We start from the raw sequence: 15,410 nt of genomic DNA on the forward strand, positions 1-15,410 counted from the left end.
GCTTCATCTTACCCTGTGCTCTCCTTTCCCCAGCCATACTCTTACCAGCCCATCTTCCATGAGTGCCAGCCTATAGACATCTCGGCAAAGCACTCCTTGTCAGGTGTATAGGAGAGAAATGTACACTGTAATTCCAGGATTGTCCTAAATAAATGAACGGGTTGTGTAATTTAGCTATTCCATACTATGCAACTCTTAGAACGATCTTAAGCAGTTTCTCTGCATTCATAATAAAATCTTTGCTGCCCATTCTGATGTACAAGATGCACATAGTTAGCCTGCACGATGTTCTTAAGCAGAATACAGGGGCATATTGCTCTCCTCATAATCTGCTTATTCCCAGCTGAAGCAAAAGTCTATACTCCCTTCCCCCAGTGCCAGTTTATTCCCATCAGGCAGCCAGCACCAGTCTTTGTTGAGGCCCAGGGTGGTGGTTGTTTTTCTTCCTGTTCTGTGCTGCTTGATGTACCATAACGTACGGTGTCTCCAAAACTAGATACTGCTGTCTTCCTGGCTCACTTTACTTGCAGAGACCATGAGCTCTTTGTCTGAATCTGTCCTCAAGGCTCATAAAGATTTCTAATAGGTTTCTCTTTCTTCTCCAAAAGGTCTTTATTTGACTTCTTGTCCTTTTTCTTCCCCACCCCATATAGTGAGCTGGACTATTATGACTCTCCCAGTGTCAATGCCAGGTGCCAGAAGATCTGTGATCAGTGGGATAATCTGGGTGCCCTAACCCAGAAACGTAGAGAAGCCTTGGAGGTGAGACATGTTACAAGTTGGGCATTTGGGATTACGTGGGTAGATCATTTGTGGGAAGCAAGCTGCAGTGGGCACGAGCAACCAATTTCAGCTCTTTTGTGCACTCCTGGAACATCCCGGACTGTAAGCGAGGGCTACGTTTCAGTATATTTAGCCTGCTTTTCCCCTTACAGCCTAATTATGGTGCCATTCATTTGCTCAGGCTATTGATTGGTTTCTGCTTTTCTGTGTTTTGTAATTTCATTCTGCTTGAAAAGACTGTCCTTATTATGTTTTATTTCAAAGGACCTCAGATTTTTCCCTCGGAGGAAAAAATCCATCCTTTGTGTAATCTCTTAACAGCAGAGAGACTTCTACTGTGGTGCCGTCCTGGGAGCACCAAGGAGGTGTGAAAGAAAGGAGCAGCTCAGGCAACCTAGATATCTATGTGCTTATTCTTCTCTAACCATCTTTCCTGATTTTCTTTCTTTTTTTGTGCATGCCCAGAGGACAGAGAAGCTACTGGAAACAATTGACCAGTTGTACCTGGAATACGCCAAACGAGCTGCCCCTTTCAATAACTGGATGGAAGGGGCCATGGAGGACCTGCAGGACACGTTCATTGTTCACACCATTGAGGAGATCCAGGTACAGAGCAGTCATTTGCACCACTCAGGCTAGGACAGAGAGAAGTCAGGGGTCTCCTGCATTCCTAGCGGTGCCGAATTTGTAGGTCATGTTTTGGTGCTGCTGCTCTAGTGAATCAGCCTTAACGAGAGAAACAAAAAGGGGCATGTTTTTCCTTGATTTCCTCAAAAAAAATGTATCTGAATAGGTATGAAACATGCTCACACCATCCTAGCAGGACACAAAGAACTGAAAGTGGATTTTTCAGTGTAACTCCAGAGTCCTATTAATGAAAGCCTGAAAATGGAGAGACTCTTTTAGGGTCTTGTGGGTTTTTTTTTAACCCACATGAGCAAAGTTTAGTGCTGCTCACAGGTTTGCAGGTCAGTTGTCCCGTGTATTGTCATGTCCATGTCATTTGGTCCTATGTGATAGGATGTGCTGTGAGGGCAGTTGAGCTGCCAGCTGGGTTCGGTGCTGAGCACAAGAAAAATCAGAATTGTCTACTTTGGTGTGGATTAGTATTTGAAGCAAACATTTTCTTGTCTCCTGCAAGACAACAGAGACAGTATCTCAGTTCTCCCCCTTCTGAAAGGGTGTTACGAAAGTAACTTGAGGTAACAAGTAATTACTTGAGGTAACAGGTAATTTTCAGACCTTTTGAGAGCAGGAATTACTCTTACTTGGGTTGCAGTGGGGACTTCTATTTCTCCTGCTTGATGGGCTCATGAAAAGAATCCGAGTCAGCTCTTTGCAGGAGTGGCTGACATCAACGTGGCCATCAGTGAGGCAGTGAATGGGAAACCAACAGGGGACACTAGGCAGCCAGGGGGGTGAAGGGATAGTGAAAGAACCCTAGCCTGGTATCAGCTCTGTTACTGAGCTTCTGTTTGTTTCTTCCACCCTTCCCTCCAGAACAAAGGGGTTCATTAAGTCTTTCATAATGCAGAACAAATCTGAACAGCATTTAAACACTTCATTCATCTCTGTGACTGTTTGCAGTATCTTTCCCAGCCCCCCAGACTTGCATTACATCTCTATGGCCGCTGCAGCAGCTGCAAAGTAATGAGTCACCATGTAAGGAAGCAATTTTACAAAAAGTAATTAAGAGTGCGTGTGTTGTAAGAGAGTGGTCAATCATGCGGTTTACTTTCATTCCCTCTTCTGTCCACACTGTTCCCTCGATTATCCCTGCACATGCCTCTCTGTCCCCCATTCATTTTGCTGCCTCTTTCCCTGTGTTTGCTTCCCTAGTCTTGATCTTCCAGGCTTCTGGGATGACGTACCTTAAAGGCCTGTAGAAGCAGTGGGAGATGAGCCAGGACCAGTTGGCTTGTCAGCTGTCCACAAACTACCAGCAAGCGTGCCCCCACCATCGATCCTTGGAGGACAATCTGGGCACCTCAGCAAGATGGGGAACAGAAAGGGCCTGTTGTGTTCAGGGAGAAGGAGCTGGTTTTCAGCAGCAGGAGCATGTGTTGCCTGTGCGAGTTTGCTGTTGGCTGGAAGACCTTCACCTAGTTCTAACTGACTCTGATCAGACTGCATCTGACTCAGATTATTCATCTGGAGTTATCTTAGGTGTAGAACTAGTACATACCTAGTGGAGAAGAAAAACACGGTGCATTTACATGAGTGAGACACGACTGCTTTAAAGTAATGCTAGTAGTCAGGTCTTCTTCCCAAAGGGGCTGGCAGGCAGTCACTGAGCAGTGTTGGAGAAATAGTTCCCCCTAAATTATGAGCCAGAATTATTCCACCACTTTTTGGGATGTGCTCTCTGTCACTGGTCAGCATGGGGCAGAAACAGATGGAAAACGAGACTTCACATCATTTAACTACTTAAAACAGCCTGTTTAGTGATTCTGAGAGAACCTGAAAAGTGTATTGGGGTAACCTGCCTTGTATCCTGGGAATGCGTAAGCTTTTGCAGTCACTTCTGCAGGGATACATTTGCTGAAGAGGCTATTCAGTGACTAATGCTCTTATCCTCCCTTTGCTGCTGCCTTCCTTCTGCAGGGATTGACCACAGCCCACGAACAGTTCAAAGCCACTTTGCCAGATGCCGACAAGGAACGACAGGCCATCCTGGGAATCCACAATGAAGTCTCAAAGATTGTCCAGACATACCATGTCAACATGGCAGGAACAAATCCTTACACTACGATCACCCCACACGAGATCAATGGCAAATGGGAACATGTGAGTTCTTTCCAACCTTGCAAGTTAGTGTGGGAAGATGCCGCTGCTCTATCACTGGTGCCCCAGGAAGTAGATTATTTATTCTTCAGTTACCCTCTCATGATTACTGCTGTGGTTTTGGGGTTTTTTGGTGATTTGTTTTCAGCTCAGTTGCCATGTGCTTGGAAAGTGGAAGAGATCTTCCATATAGATGCCTAAGGGGTATCAGATCCCTTTTACTTTCTATTTTTGTAATGAAAGATGCTAAATGAAAAGCGTTGAGGTTTTCAGTCCACAGTTGACCTGACAAGCAAGTAAGTATGGCATGTGAGTCAGTATCCTTTTTCACCATTCAACCCTTCAGATGTTTCATCTCTGCAGCCAAGTAGCCTTCCCATGCTGTAATTCTAAAAGCATAGCAGCTCTCCATACCAGCTGTGCTGACGGTTCTTACTACCAAAGGAGATCACCAAAGTGAGATCTGAACAGGGTCCTGCAATCCAGTTAAGATGAGCCACCAAAAACCCAAGTAGTGAATGGAAGCTGCTTCTGGTCTTCCATAGCCTGAGATGAGTTTGCAGCATGCATCCTACAGCAGATAGGATTCATGTTCCATGAGCCTTCCCACCGTGTCCTAAACCATATGACTGCTTGTTTTCAGTGCAAACACCCACTCCTCCCTCCCTTGCGGCAATTTCTACATTTACCATAGATGTGCCTTTGTATGTATAAACTGCACACTTTGTTACTCTTTGCTGTAGGTGCGGCAACTGGTTCCCAGAAGGGATCAAGCCCTGATGGAAGAACATGCTCGCCAGCAGCAAAATGAACGACTTCGTAAACAGTTTGGTGCACAGGCAAATGTCATTGGACCCTGGATCCAGACCAAGATGGAGGTAGTGCTTTGTTCATTTTGGAACAGTCTGTTTTCCTCTGTGATCTTCACGGATATTCTTATCCTTGGTCTTTCTTAACTACTGTCATGGTCATTCTTCCTTCAGGTTGCAGCAAGAGAAACTTTCATAGAAAATATGGAGAATCCCAAGATTGATATTGGTTACTGAAGTGCTTGTACTTTTCTTCCACTAACTCTTTAGTACAGAGATAAAAAATATGACTTAAAATGGGGAACACTGGTATTTCAGTAGAGTTGTGTTTATATGCAGCAAGTTAAAGACCCTACATCAGAAGCATATTTTGTGTAACTGCTTTCACAGCAATGTCTTGGTACACATGACAAAATAAATACAATTAGCATATCAAACATCAGCAGAGGAGATGTATATTTAAGGGAGATCTTCTCTCTTTAGGTAAGATTTGAGTTGAAGGAATTGAAGTTGATGAAATAGAAAAATAAGAAGCTATTACTGATGGCAGGAGCTATAAAGAAGAGAGCAATAACAAATATGCCTGTATGAAGGGACTAAGTTAGTGGCAGACAGTACATCAGAAAAAGATCTGGCTTGGTACATTTCTAGCTTAGGGACTGCATTTTTTTTTTTTATCCTTGTATTAGACACATCTCATGTGACTCACCTCTCTTGGAAAATGTTCAGGGCTCTACTAAAATTTTTGCTGACACTGTCTCAGCTCATTTAAAGTAACTGCTCCATGAGATTTTTTTTTTTTAATCATCATCCTGTGTGAGCGTGAAATAGCTGCAATAAATGTCAAGCATGTTGAGGCTTGTCCTTGCAATGGGGTCTAACTCCCTTGCTTTTGCTAATGCAGGAGATTGGCCGCATTTCAATAGAGATGCATGGGACCCTGGAGGACCAGCTCAACCACTTGCGGCAGTATGAGAAAAGCATCGTGAATTACAAACCAAAGATTGACCAGTTGGAAGGAGACCACCAACAGATCCAGGAAGCTCTTATCTTTGACAACAAGCACACCAACTACACCATGGAGGTAAAAGTTTTGGCAGCAGATCAGACAGCTTCATCTGCTGTGGCCAGTTAGCATCAGCCACATCTAGCTCTGACAACGTGTTGTGGTTCTCAGGAAAATGGAGAGCTTGACAATGTGGCCAAGCATGCAACAACATGTCGCTGAATTTTTTTTTTTGCCTTGCTGTACTTCCTGCCAACCCATTCAAATGTACTTCCAAATACAGACAATAGAAATAACCTGAATGAGATCAACAGTATTGCTTGAAAAATTGGCTGGTCTCATTTCTCCTGCCACCCGATTGTGGCAGCCTATTAGCTGGGATTAGAAAAAACAGGGGAGTGCTGGTGATAATGAGCTGCCACAGCCTGGCAGAAGAAAAAAGTCCAACAAAAGCTTTTTAAAATTGGAGTCTGGCTTTCTGTTGACAACGTGAGGTTTCTTGGAAGCAATCTGAGTTCAACGTGAGTCCAGCAGAACACAGACGGGCTTTGAAACTTGTCTTTTGGTTTCTGGCCAGCTCTCCATTAAGCAAAAGCAGAGGCAGTGGAGGACCAGTGTCTTCCAAGGACCATGGTTTATTTTCTTGGTAAGGAGAATTTTCTGCCCAAGTAAGTCCTAGAAGCACTGGGTTTGATTCTCATTGAGGTTAAAGGCCCCAAATATGTCACTCTGACAAGGCAAAGGAACTTTGCAATAGGACCAAGACTTTCTTAATATCAGGAATTGGCCTCTTCAATTTTTTTTTTTTTTTTTCAGTCAAAATTCAGATTTTAAACTTCTGGTTGGCTCACACTGCAGATGACAAGGAAGCTTTTCTGAGCAAATGTACTTCTCCTGCCTTGACCACCAGGATCATTTAATTTGCAATAAGTGGCACATTTGATTCACTGGCCTCAGAGGCAGAAGAGCTAGTTTTTAATTTTAAAATTGTCCTGTCCTCTTTTTCCAGCATATCCGAGTGGGCTGGGAGCAGTTACTAACGACAATTGCTAGAACCATCAACGAAGTGGAAAACCAGATTCTGACCCGTGATGCCAAAGGAATCAGCCAGGAACAGATGAACGAGTTCAGGGCTTCTTTCAACCATTTCGACAGGGTAAGTCAGTGCTGACTGCAGCTTGGTAAGCTACAAGCTTCCATGTAGACTGCACAGTGCAATAAAAAACAGTCACTGTGATAAAACTAGATCAATAGAAGATGTTTCATTCTTAGAAATGCCACTCCTGTGGAGCAGTTGTTCATGTGAAGACTGCTAAGTGATCATTAGGCTGGGGGGAGAAGTATATCTTCACAGGAAACTGCTACGTTTCCTGATAAAGCTAAAGTACGGAGAAGTTTGAAGGCTTATGTAGGAAATTAGACTTTTACACCATCTTCTCCAGAGAGCAGGTTATTATCTTGATTTATAAAATTCTTTGGAGCAGCTGTCCTCCACTCTGACATACCATCACATAAACCTGTATTGAAGAAACAAGTATTGCTCTTGTATGGAGCAAACAGGGGGATCTGTACACACCATGGCATAGCATGGCGTAGATAAAGCCTGCCTTGCCTTGCTGTGGAAATACATGCCAAGGCGCTAACGGGTACAATAAGAAAAGCATTCCTTAAAGGAAATTCTCCTCCACTCAATTTGCCAGCCTGTCTGCAGCTTTTCCTTCTACAACCCAGATCACAAAGGTGTCATGCAGAGAAGCAGAGACAGCAGCCCAAGCCTGAAATCAGCTCCATTATCAGCCTCTTCAATGTTGTCTAGAAATCCATGAGCAGCCCGCAGAGACACTAAGTCAGTGATGCAAATATGGGTTGCTCTCCACCACTTGCTGCACCAGCCAGACTGTTTGAAAGGTCTCCAGAGAACAGGGCTGCAGCCTGACTTCAGGGATTCACAACACTTTCAGATTGCTGAACGCTGGCTATTTCAGCCCTTCTTTAGCTGCCTAAGAAAAACAAAAACCATGGCTTCTTTTCTTAGCAGAGGGACCCATAAAGCCCTGTAGACTTTATATTTTGACCTTCATATCATTTGCCCCTTCCTCCACAACAGTCTGAATCATAATGCAGACAGAACGTGGGTTTCCCATCTTCAACTGTGTATGTGATTTATGAAGGCTTAACGCTGACTTTAAAAGCTGATTTTTTGAGGACAGTCAACTTGGAATTGGCCCCACCATCCTGTCTGTAGCTTTCTTGATCTGGCCAGAGATGGTGGCGGCAGGCAGGGGCTCTTCGGTGCTTGGGGGCTGTCCTGAGCTAAAATTCTGCAGAGTGGATGGCGATTCTCAGTTCCTGTGGTAGCTTGTGTATAGTTTAATGGGTACCTCTAAACACTGGGGGAGTGGGAAATGAGCAAAGGGAAAAGTAGCTGCCAGGCCATGTTGTGCTGCGCTGTACAGCAGTGCTGTTTGCAGAGCTGAGCACTTGAAATAGCTTTACCAGTCAAAGCTCCACCTCATGTGCAGGTCTCATAAATACAGCCATAACACTGCTCCCCTGAGCTTCAGCTGTTTTTCCTTGTCTGTTCCTGGGATGCCCTGACAGCTAAGCTTCCTTGGGTGTGTTGCCAAACATACTGCCCTCACCTACTCCTTTAGTGGGACTTTTGACTAGAAGATTAAGGCAATGCTTTCCACTGCCTCTGCCTGCTTACCTGCACTCCGGGTTACTAGTGAAACACAGGGCTTCTGGCACTGTGGATAACAAGCAGTGACGCAAGTAATTCACTTGGGAGATGGAGATCTTGAGGCTTCTGAGCATCAACTGTTTTTGTCATTCAAATGCTCTCAAGATGTGACGAGCTCTCTGAGAAGGAACTGTTCCAAGAGCATTTTTAGCACATCCTGAAATGTCATTGTGATATCTAATGTTGTGCACTTTTTTTCTTCCCTGTCTTTCTATCGGCATGTCATTCTTTCTCTCCCTCTCTCCTCACCCACTGCATGGTGCACCCGTTTGTTGTCCTTCCACCTCCCTTCGATCTCCTCTGTGTCTCCCTTCCTTCTGCCCCACACCGTCACCCCACTGGCACTGCATGTCCTGCTGCCTGGCACACCGCATAACCAGGACCACTCCGGCACACTTGGCCCTGAGGAATTCAAAGCCTGTCTCATCAGCTTGGGTTACGATATTGGAAACGATGCACAGGTACTGAATGCTAGTGGTGAACACAGCCAGATGTTAAACTGTGAAAAAATAACAGTTTTTTCCTTTCTTTTCTTGTTTGTCTTAATCCATCTGTCATTGCTGTTCTTGTGTTTGACTATATATACATCACTTTTCTATATTACTTCCTCTCTAAATGTACTGTGGTATCTATTCCTTCTTAATTCCCTAATTGTTTGTCTTGGGAGAATTCCTTTTATGTCTTCAAACTATTCCATTTACTTCTGTGTCACTTAACACTCCTTTTCTTGTCCATCCCTCAATCTGTCTTGCTGGATATCTTCATTCCTTTTTTTCATCAACAATATGTTCCTTGTGTGTAAACTATTCCATGGGCAAAACCACCTTTCCTTCTTCATGGTTTCACAAACTACCTTTCCTCCATTGTTTTTCATTGTCCTGTAAATCCTTCCTTCCATCTCCTCCGCCCTGAAACTCATTCTTTGTAATGTCTCCTGTGGGTTCATTTCTCCCTGGACTGGTCTCCCTTTTCTCTCTTGGCTTTTTCCATCTTTGCATCATTCCCTGTAGAAGAAGACTGGTATGATGGATTGTGAAGATTTCCGAGCCTGCCTTATCTCCATGGGTTACAATATGGTAATGTAGAGCCCTCTGTCACTCCTGTTCAAAGTGATTCTCGTAGGCATCTTCAAAAATAAAGGGAGAATGTGTAGTGAATGAATCAAGGTAAATACAGCCTTATTTTCCAGAATTATCAGCAATGGATGTTAAATCTAGTATTAGTTGTACATGTGAAGTTCTTGTCTCATAGCAGTAGCTGAAGGTAAAAAAAATGGAAATCATTGTCTTAATTCCTGTGTATTTCAAATAAGAATTACGTTTATCAAACTGTGTAGCTACAAGTGGAAGAAACAATAAACTTCCTTATGTCAGTACCTGCACTCCACACAGCACACACAACCTCCCCAGCCCTAGGTATCAGTTGAACTCATCTGGAAGTATACATGACCTGATTTCTGAATACGCTCAAACACTGCTCCTCTTATTCCTACCATTTATTTCACATCTCTCTTCCTGTACATGTTAAGTAAGTTCAAGTTCCAGTTATCCTCCCCATAGCTTTTCCCTCACCAGAGTACCTGCATATTCAGAACAGTAACACGTGGCACCTTGAGAGGCACAACAACTAATAGGAAGAGCTTCACTGAAGACTGATGCTCGTCAAACGGCAGAAGAGCGTAGTGCAAAAATATTCAGCTGTGCTCTCAGTGTCTTTGCTCCTGATGTCAGGCAAAGCAGTGTTTATTCATCTTACTCATCAGCCCAGTATAAATACAGACTGCTTTGGTGTGGCATGCCAAGCCACAGTAACATTTGATTAGATACCTTAATTACTCTTGAAGGTATACTACTGTTCTAGATGTTTTAGAAGAGCCTGTTCCCAGGAGGAGACTCAGCTCTGCTCTCCCCTCCTCCTTACCCTGGGGAGGAAGGAGTCCCAGAGATGAGAATAGATGATCTTCTGTTTATATGCCAAAAGAAAATGCAGAAAACTACACTACAAGGTTTTGGCTTCTGTAGCAAACTTCTCTGTAGGATCTTCCCAGTAAAGGCTACTTCCCTGGGCCACTCCAGGTATGTAAGTCCTTCTGTCCAAAGCCTGTCTAGTTAAGATGAACCAGATGGTATTAAAGACCCCACAGACACTTCTTCTGTTGGTTTCTGTTCTGGCAGCTGAAGAGAACTGTGAAAGTTCTCTATTAGTAAATGAAAGTAAAAGGATTTGAGGAATGCAGATCTTCAAATATTGCTACAGACATCTAGCATGACATGTATTGCAGAGAAATTTGCGTCTTCCCCTGAAGTCTGTGTGATATTGTTCCCTGATAGGAGCATTGTCCTAGAGCTAGATGGAGCTGGATGTTACCCTAGGGCAGAGCTGAGAATATTTTATTCCAAAGGACAAATGAGTAGGAAGCATTTGTACATAACAGCAAGCTAAAAAAGAATATCCTGATTAAAAAAAAAGAGGTGGTTTCTATTTGGCTTTGTTTTTCTAGCTGTGAGATACGCTGCTGAACAGTTTCTCCCCACTTTCATAGCACTGCTGCCCAAATGTCCAGGCTTACATGACTCTCTTGTTCTCTAGGGAGAGGCAGAGTTTGCCCGCATCATGAGCATCGTCGACCCTAACCGCTTGGGTGTAGTGACGTTCCAGGCCTTCATCGACTTCATGTCCCGGGAAACAGCAGATACAGATACTGCTGACCAGGTTATGGCTTCCTTCAAGATCCTGGCTGGAGATAAGGTCAGGCTCCACACCTTCCTTTCCTGCATCTGCATTGCTCCTGCTTTCCTTTTTGTCTCTTGTCTGCGAGATGAAGCATCAAGGGAAGCACTCTGTAGCGCGGAGGGTATTTTCACAGGAACATTGTGCAGTGCTGGAGGAGTGCAAGGCTAAAGTGTGGGTTAATGAGCAGCCTGCCAAGGCAGTTGGAAGTCCTGTTCAGCTGTCAGTCAGAACTTTGCTGCCCACTCTTGCTTTAAAAATTTAATTAAGAGCTTGGTTGCAATATTTTAAAATGTATGAACAAATTCAACAGATGGTTCTTGATTAGTCTTGAAAAAATATTAATTACTGACAGCTGTAAACTTGAGATGATCTTTCTCAGATATACATGTGTCACTATCAGTTGTTATACAATCAATTGTAGATTTTCATTGAGGATATGCTGTATCTGCAAGAGGAGCATCTTTTAATCATAGAAATTGGTCAGAAGTAGGAAAAGTTTCAAGGCGATACTAAAAGTTATACTTTTCTAAATTTGCATAATCAGTGGAACCAGCTGGTTAAAAAAAATTACATAATTTTATTTTTCTTATATAACAATCCCCACTGATTTTTTATGTAATTTAACAAATAATACATACATGCAATATATTAATATATCTCTATATTTGCTAATGATTTTATTCATCTCACCTGAAATGTGGGATACCATTTCTCAGATTGTAATGAGTTACCCTTAAATCCAGTACTGGTTTCCATGTTTCGCTAATAATCTTCTCATCATCTGTAATGTAGAAACCTATGACATCCATCCTTTAGGCATTTACCTGACTGAAGCCAGTCCTATTGCCTGAAAATTCCACATTATTCAGATAAGCTAATCACTGAATAAATAGGTACTTTTGGATACAGTATTACTTATTAACTCTTTTACTCCGTACAGTACATTAAATATATTTGTCAGTGTTTAATACGCTGTAGTGACTATAACATGAATCAGACAGTATTTCGTTATGAAGAAAAATACCTCTTACTCACTCCAATCATTAAACTGAAAGGCGGGGGGAGAACAAAAAAGAATAAAAAAATCACAGGAGAGAGAGAGATGGTGTGAAACCTGAACCATTGTTCAGACAACTGCGAACGCCCATGAGTCAGTCAGCTAAAGACAACATACTGGTTAGCAAACAGGAGCTATTGCTGCTTACTGCATGGAGAGAAGCCAAGCCACCTCAGCTCAGCTCAGTGAGTCTCCAGAAGCCGAATTTACATAAGAAGTTTTGCTTGCTTATTAAAAATGTCTGCTGTGAAAGGCAAGGATTGTTGGGGGAAACTGTGGAAGCAATACAAAGTGTTTGCTTGTCTGCTGTCTGCTTTGGTGCCACCAACCAGAGCTAGTGGGGATGGCTCCTTGCCTTGCTCTGAAGGGAGGGAACGGCAGCTCCCAAGCAGCACAAGCAGCTGTTACCTCCTGCCAGTGAGGGACAGGATCCAAATGAAATCTCTGTTTCCTCCCATTTGCTTTCTGCAGGACCTCCACTGTCAGCGGGGAAGGCAGTGTCTTACACTAACAGCTTATCTTACTTACCCCCAGGTCTTTTCTTTAGGTGTGCCAGCGTCTCTCCTGCAAAAACAATCTTTGTCTCCATTGTAAAAACCATTTTCTTGTCCAAACGGTAGGGAGTGACTGCATTTCCTCCCAAGGCGTATGCACAGAGAGCTCCCTGTGTGGGCGTACAGTACTGGTCTAGTTGTTGGGGTCCTGTCCCTGACTGTTGCCTGCTGCCCTCGGGGGAGCGGGGGTGGTTGTCCCTCTGAGGAAGGCCGGTTTTCTGAAAGTAACGATCACCTTATCGTTTGTCCTCATTGCAGAACTACATCACTGTGGATGAATTACGGCGGGAACTGCCTCCTGATCAGGCTGAATACTGCATTGCTAGAATGGCACCCTACAATGGCCGAGATGCTGTACCCGGTGCCCTGGACTACATGTCCTTTTCCACGGCACTCTACGGTGAAAGTGACCTTTAACTTTTTTCTGTCCCACCACACGCTCCCTCCCCTCTCCCCCGTCTGACACGCCCTTCTTTCTCTTTGCAAAGCAGCCTCTGCTCCGCTCTTTCTTGTGTTTCCCTGTTTTGCTTCAGATAACAGATCACATTTTTAAGTGGGGGGGGAGGACATTGACATGGCACCGCCTACCTTGCCCTTGAAATGACAGTTTACAAAATTATTTTGTGCAAAAAGTTAAGTTTTAAAAAGAACAGACGTATTTTATTATAGAAAAAGGTATTTTTCTCCACCAGATTGAAACTTAAAAAGAAAATGTTAAAATATTGCACCAAATATTTTTTGTTGTGACATAGGAAGTCGAGCACAATGTTACATTCCATCCTTTCCAAAAAGAACCAAACAACAACGAAACGCCACTTGTTCTGTTAACTTTTACATTTGCGTATGTCTCTTTTATCACGTTTATTTTGGGAGGGGGGAAGGCACACAAGTGCATGTGTTTGCTGGTTCACTCATTTCATGAAATATTTTATGATAAACTTTTGAAATCGCTGTGTTTTCTAGGGAAAAAATAATGTACACAGCTCATGTTTTCATATTTAATTAAAAAATACAATATGCCTCCTATGTTTATCAGTGCACAACTTTTTTGTTGCTGAGAGTTGTCTGGTTTCAGAACATGAAGCTTGAGAGTTGGTAACTTTGATATTGCTTGTCACAAACCATATTAAAAATTTCTTGTGATAACAAATCTAGACTTTATTCATTTGTATAGTCAAATTGTTTAATCCTATTTAGTTGAAACCACAAACACAATGAAGAGAATCCAAAATTAACGTTTTTTAAATTGAAATTGCAACACTTTAAAGGTAAACTTTCTTTCCCCCTTAACCTTTTCATTCTTGTTGAGTGATGCTGGAATTTTCACAGCTTTCTTACTACTTTAAAATAATGTCTTATATAATTTTTAACCATCCCTGATACACCCACATCTCTAAGAACAATATTCTTGTTATTCCTTAAAAAACAGCACAGTTACTAGACCTGTGCAAACAACCAACCACCGTATATCTTGAACCATCTATGAAAAATTCCTCCACTGTTCCATGCTCAGCATTGAATATCTTACTGCTCTTGATATCACATCTTCTGACACTATAAATTCTTCCAGAGCCCTCAAGATCGTCTTTGTATTGGACATTCAAAAGAAACCAGACTTCAGAACAACTCCTTTGGGACCTTTAATGAGTCATAAAGTATACACACAGGCGCTCATGCCTGAAAATCAGCAAAGGGAAGCAGCTAATCCCTTCCCAGCCATCTCATGTTAGAGGTGCATTTCCTGCCCTCCCACAACTTTTTTAGGAAACATGGAGTTAGGAGCAAAAAACTGCATTACTGCTTCATGACATGTTTCAAGCGAGTGGTTTTTTTAGGTATGACCACATACTGCTGTCTGTAGTCCCAAAGGCAATTTTTATTTTGAAGTAACAACTGCAGGAGCGGAGAATTCATGCACAGATTCACAAGGAGCTCCTGCACCTCTCAGTAGCGTTGCCCTCTGTTCTCCAGGGCAGAGCTAAGTCCTGAGGAAGGCACTGTACATTGTGGGTTGGGGTTCAGCACAGCTTTCCGCTTTATTCCTGACCTTGAGTAGGACACAATAAAATTGACAGTGTGGTGAATAATAATAAAAGTGAACAATAAAAAAATCAGTGTGGTGCAATGTATCCCAACCTGACAGTATCTGCATACTGTATTTGGGAGAGGGGATGCTGATGTCTGCTACCACCCTTCTTCCAGGAGACCCCAAGATCTGTGTTCTCCTGTAGGCCAGATAACGTGTTCACAGAGGGTATGCAAGGGAGCGCCATTTAGCTTCATACAGAGACAAGACCAGACTGTACTCGCCATGGTTTGTCTTCAAAGGTTGAAGCAGAGACAGTTCATGTAACTTACCTATAATTGCGTTGTTAACGAGCGCTGGAGTTGAGCTGAAGCTGAGTTTCCTGTGTCGTAACCCATGATACCGAGAAGCCTGGAGAGGTCGATATGAATTGTCTTGAATGTAGGACTTGCAGCCGCAGCAGTATTTAATCTGCTTGCAAGATTCAGCTACGTCACTACTATGTTGCTACACATGGGACTGTCCTCTTCAAAGACATGGAGTGCTGATTCCATTGCCATGTTTTAATGTACATAACATAGGTTATCCGTTTGAAAACTAAAACAGCAGAGGGGATGACTACAGGCATGAGCAGATAATCTATACTGACGTTTGCCTCAGAGCGCCCATTGCCCTTGCTTTGATAACCCTCTTTCCTCTTCCACAGTGGCTGCCCTGTCCTTGGTTTGCTGCACCTGGAAAAGGACATTTGCACTGTCAAACAAATTGAGGTTCTCTGGGTTGTACCCATTCCCAGAAGATGTAATGATACACCTTTTTTTATGCATGCTTTTTTTAAAATTTAAACAGTAATACCAGGGGGCGGGGGGAATACCTGTTGGGGTATTAAATGATCACTGTCTGGAGGAAAGACCC

At 43.0% G+C, this 15,410-nt stretch overlaps 1 protein-coding gene across 13 annotated transcripts in view; it reads left to right on the top strand.

Annotated features, from left to right (window-relative positions):
* Positions 1-13,612, top strand: part of ACTN1 (actinin alpha 1) — a 90,818-nt gene extending 77,206 nt beyond the window's left edge. For 3 of the 13 annotated variants that reach the window (XM_075712613.1, XM_075712612.1, XM_075712616.1), the window contains exons 13-21: positions 654-762; positions 1,249-1,389; positions 3,388-3,570; positions 4,311-4,445; positions 5,281-5,460; positions 6,392-6,538; positions 8,506-8,586; positions 10,715-10,873; positions 12,728-13,612. In XM_075712613.1, the coding sequence (XP_075568728.1) occupies positions 654-762; positions 1,249-1,389; positions 3,388-3,570; positions 4,311-4,445; positions 5,281-5,460; positions 6,392-6,538; positions 8,506-8,586; positions 10,715-10,873; positions 12,728-12,886 (1,294 nt within the window). In that variant the 3' untranslated portion in view covers positions 12,887-13,612. Of the gene's footprint in view, positions 1-653; positions 763-1,248; positions 1,390-3,387; positions 3,571-4,310; positions 4,446-5,280; positions 5,461-6,391; positions 6,539-8,505; positions 8,587-9,135; positions 9,202-10,714; positions 10,874-12,727 lie in introns of all 13 variants that reach the window. The other 10 variants (XM_075712615.1, XM_075712614.1, XM_075712617.1 and 7 more) reach the window with 7 other exon arrangements.
* The last annotated feature ends 1,798 nt before the right edge of the window (positions 13,613-15,410 follow it).

The sequence above is a fragment of the Pelecanus crispus genome, chromosome 6 (genome assembly GCF_030463565.1).
Source record: "Pelecanus crispus isolate bPelCri1 chromosome 6, bPelCri1.pri, whole genome shotgun sequence".
In the NCBI taxonomy this organism is placed as follows: Eukaryota; Metazoa; Chordata; class Aves; order Pelecaniformes; family Pelecanidae; genus Pelecanus; species Pelecanus crispus.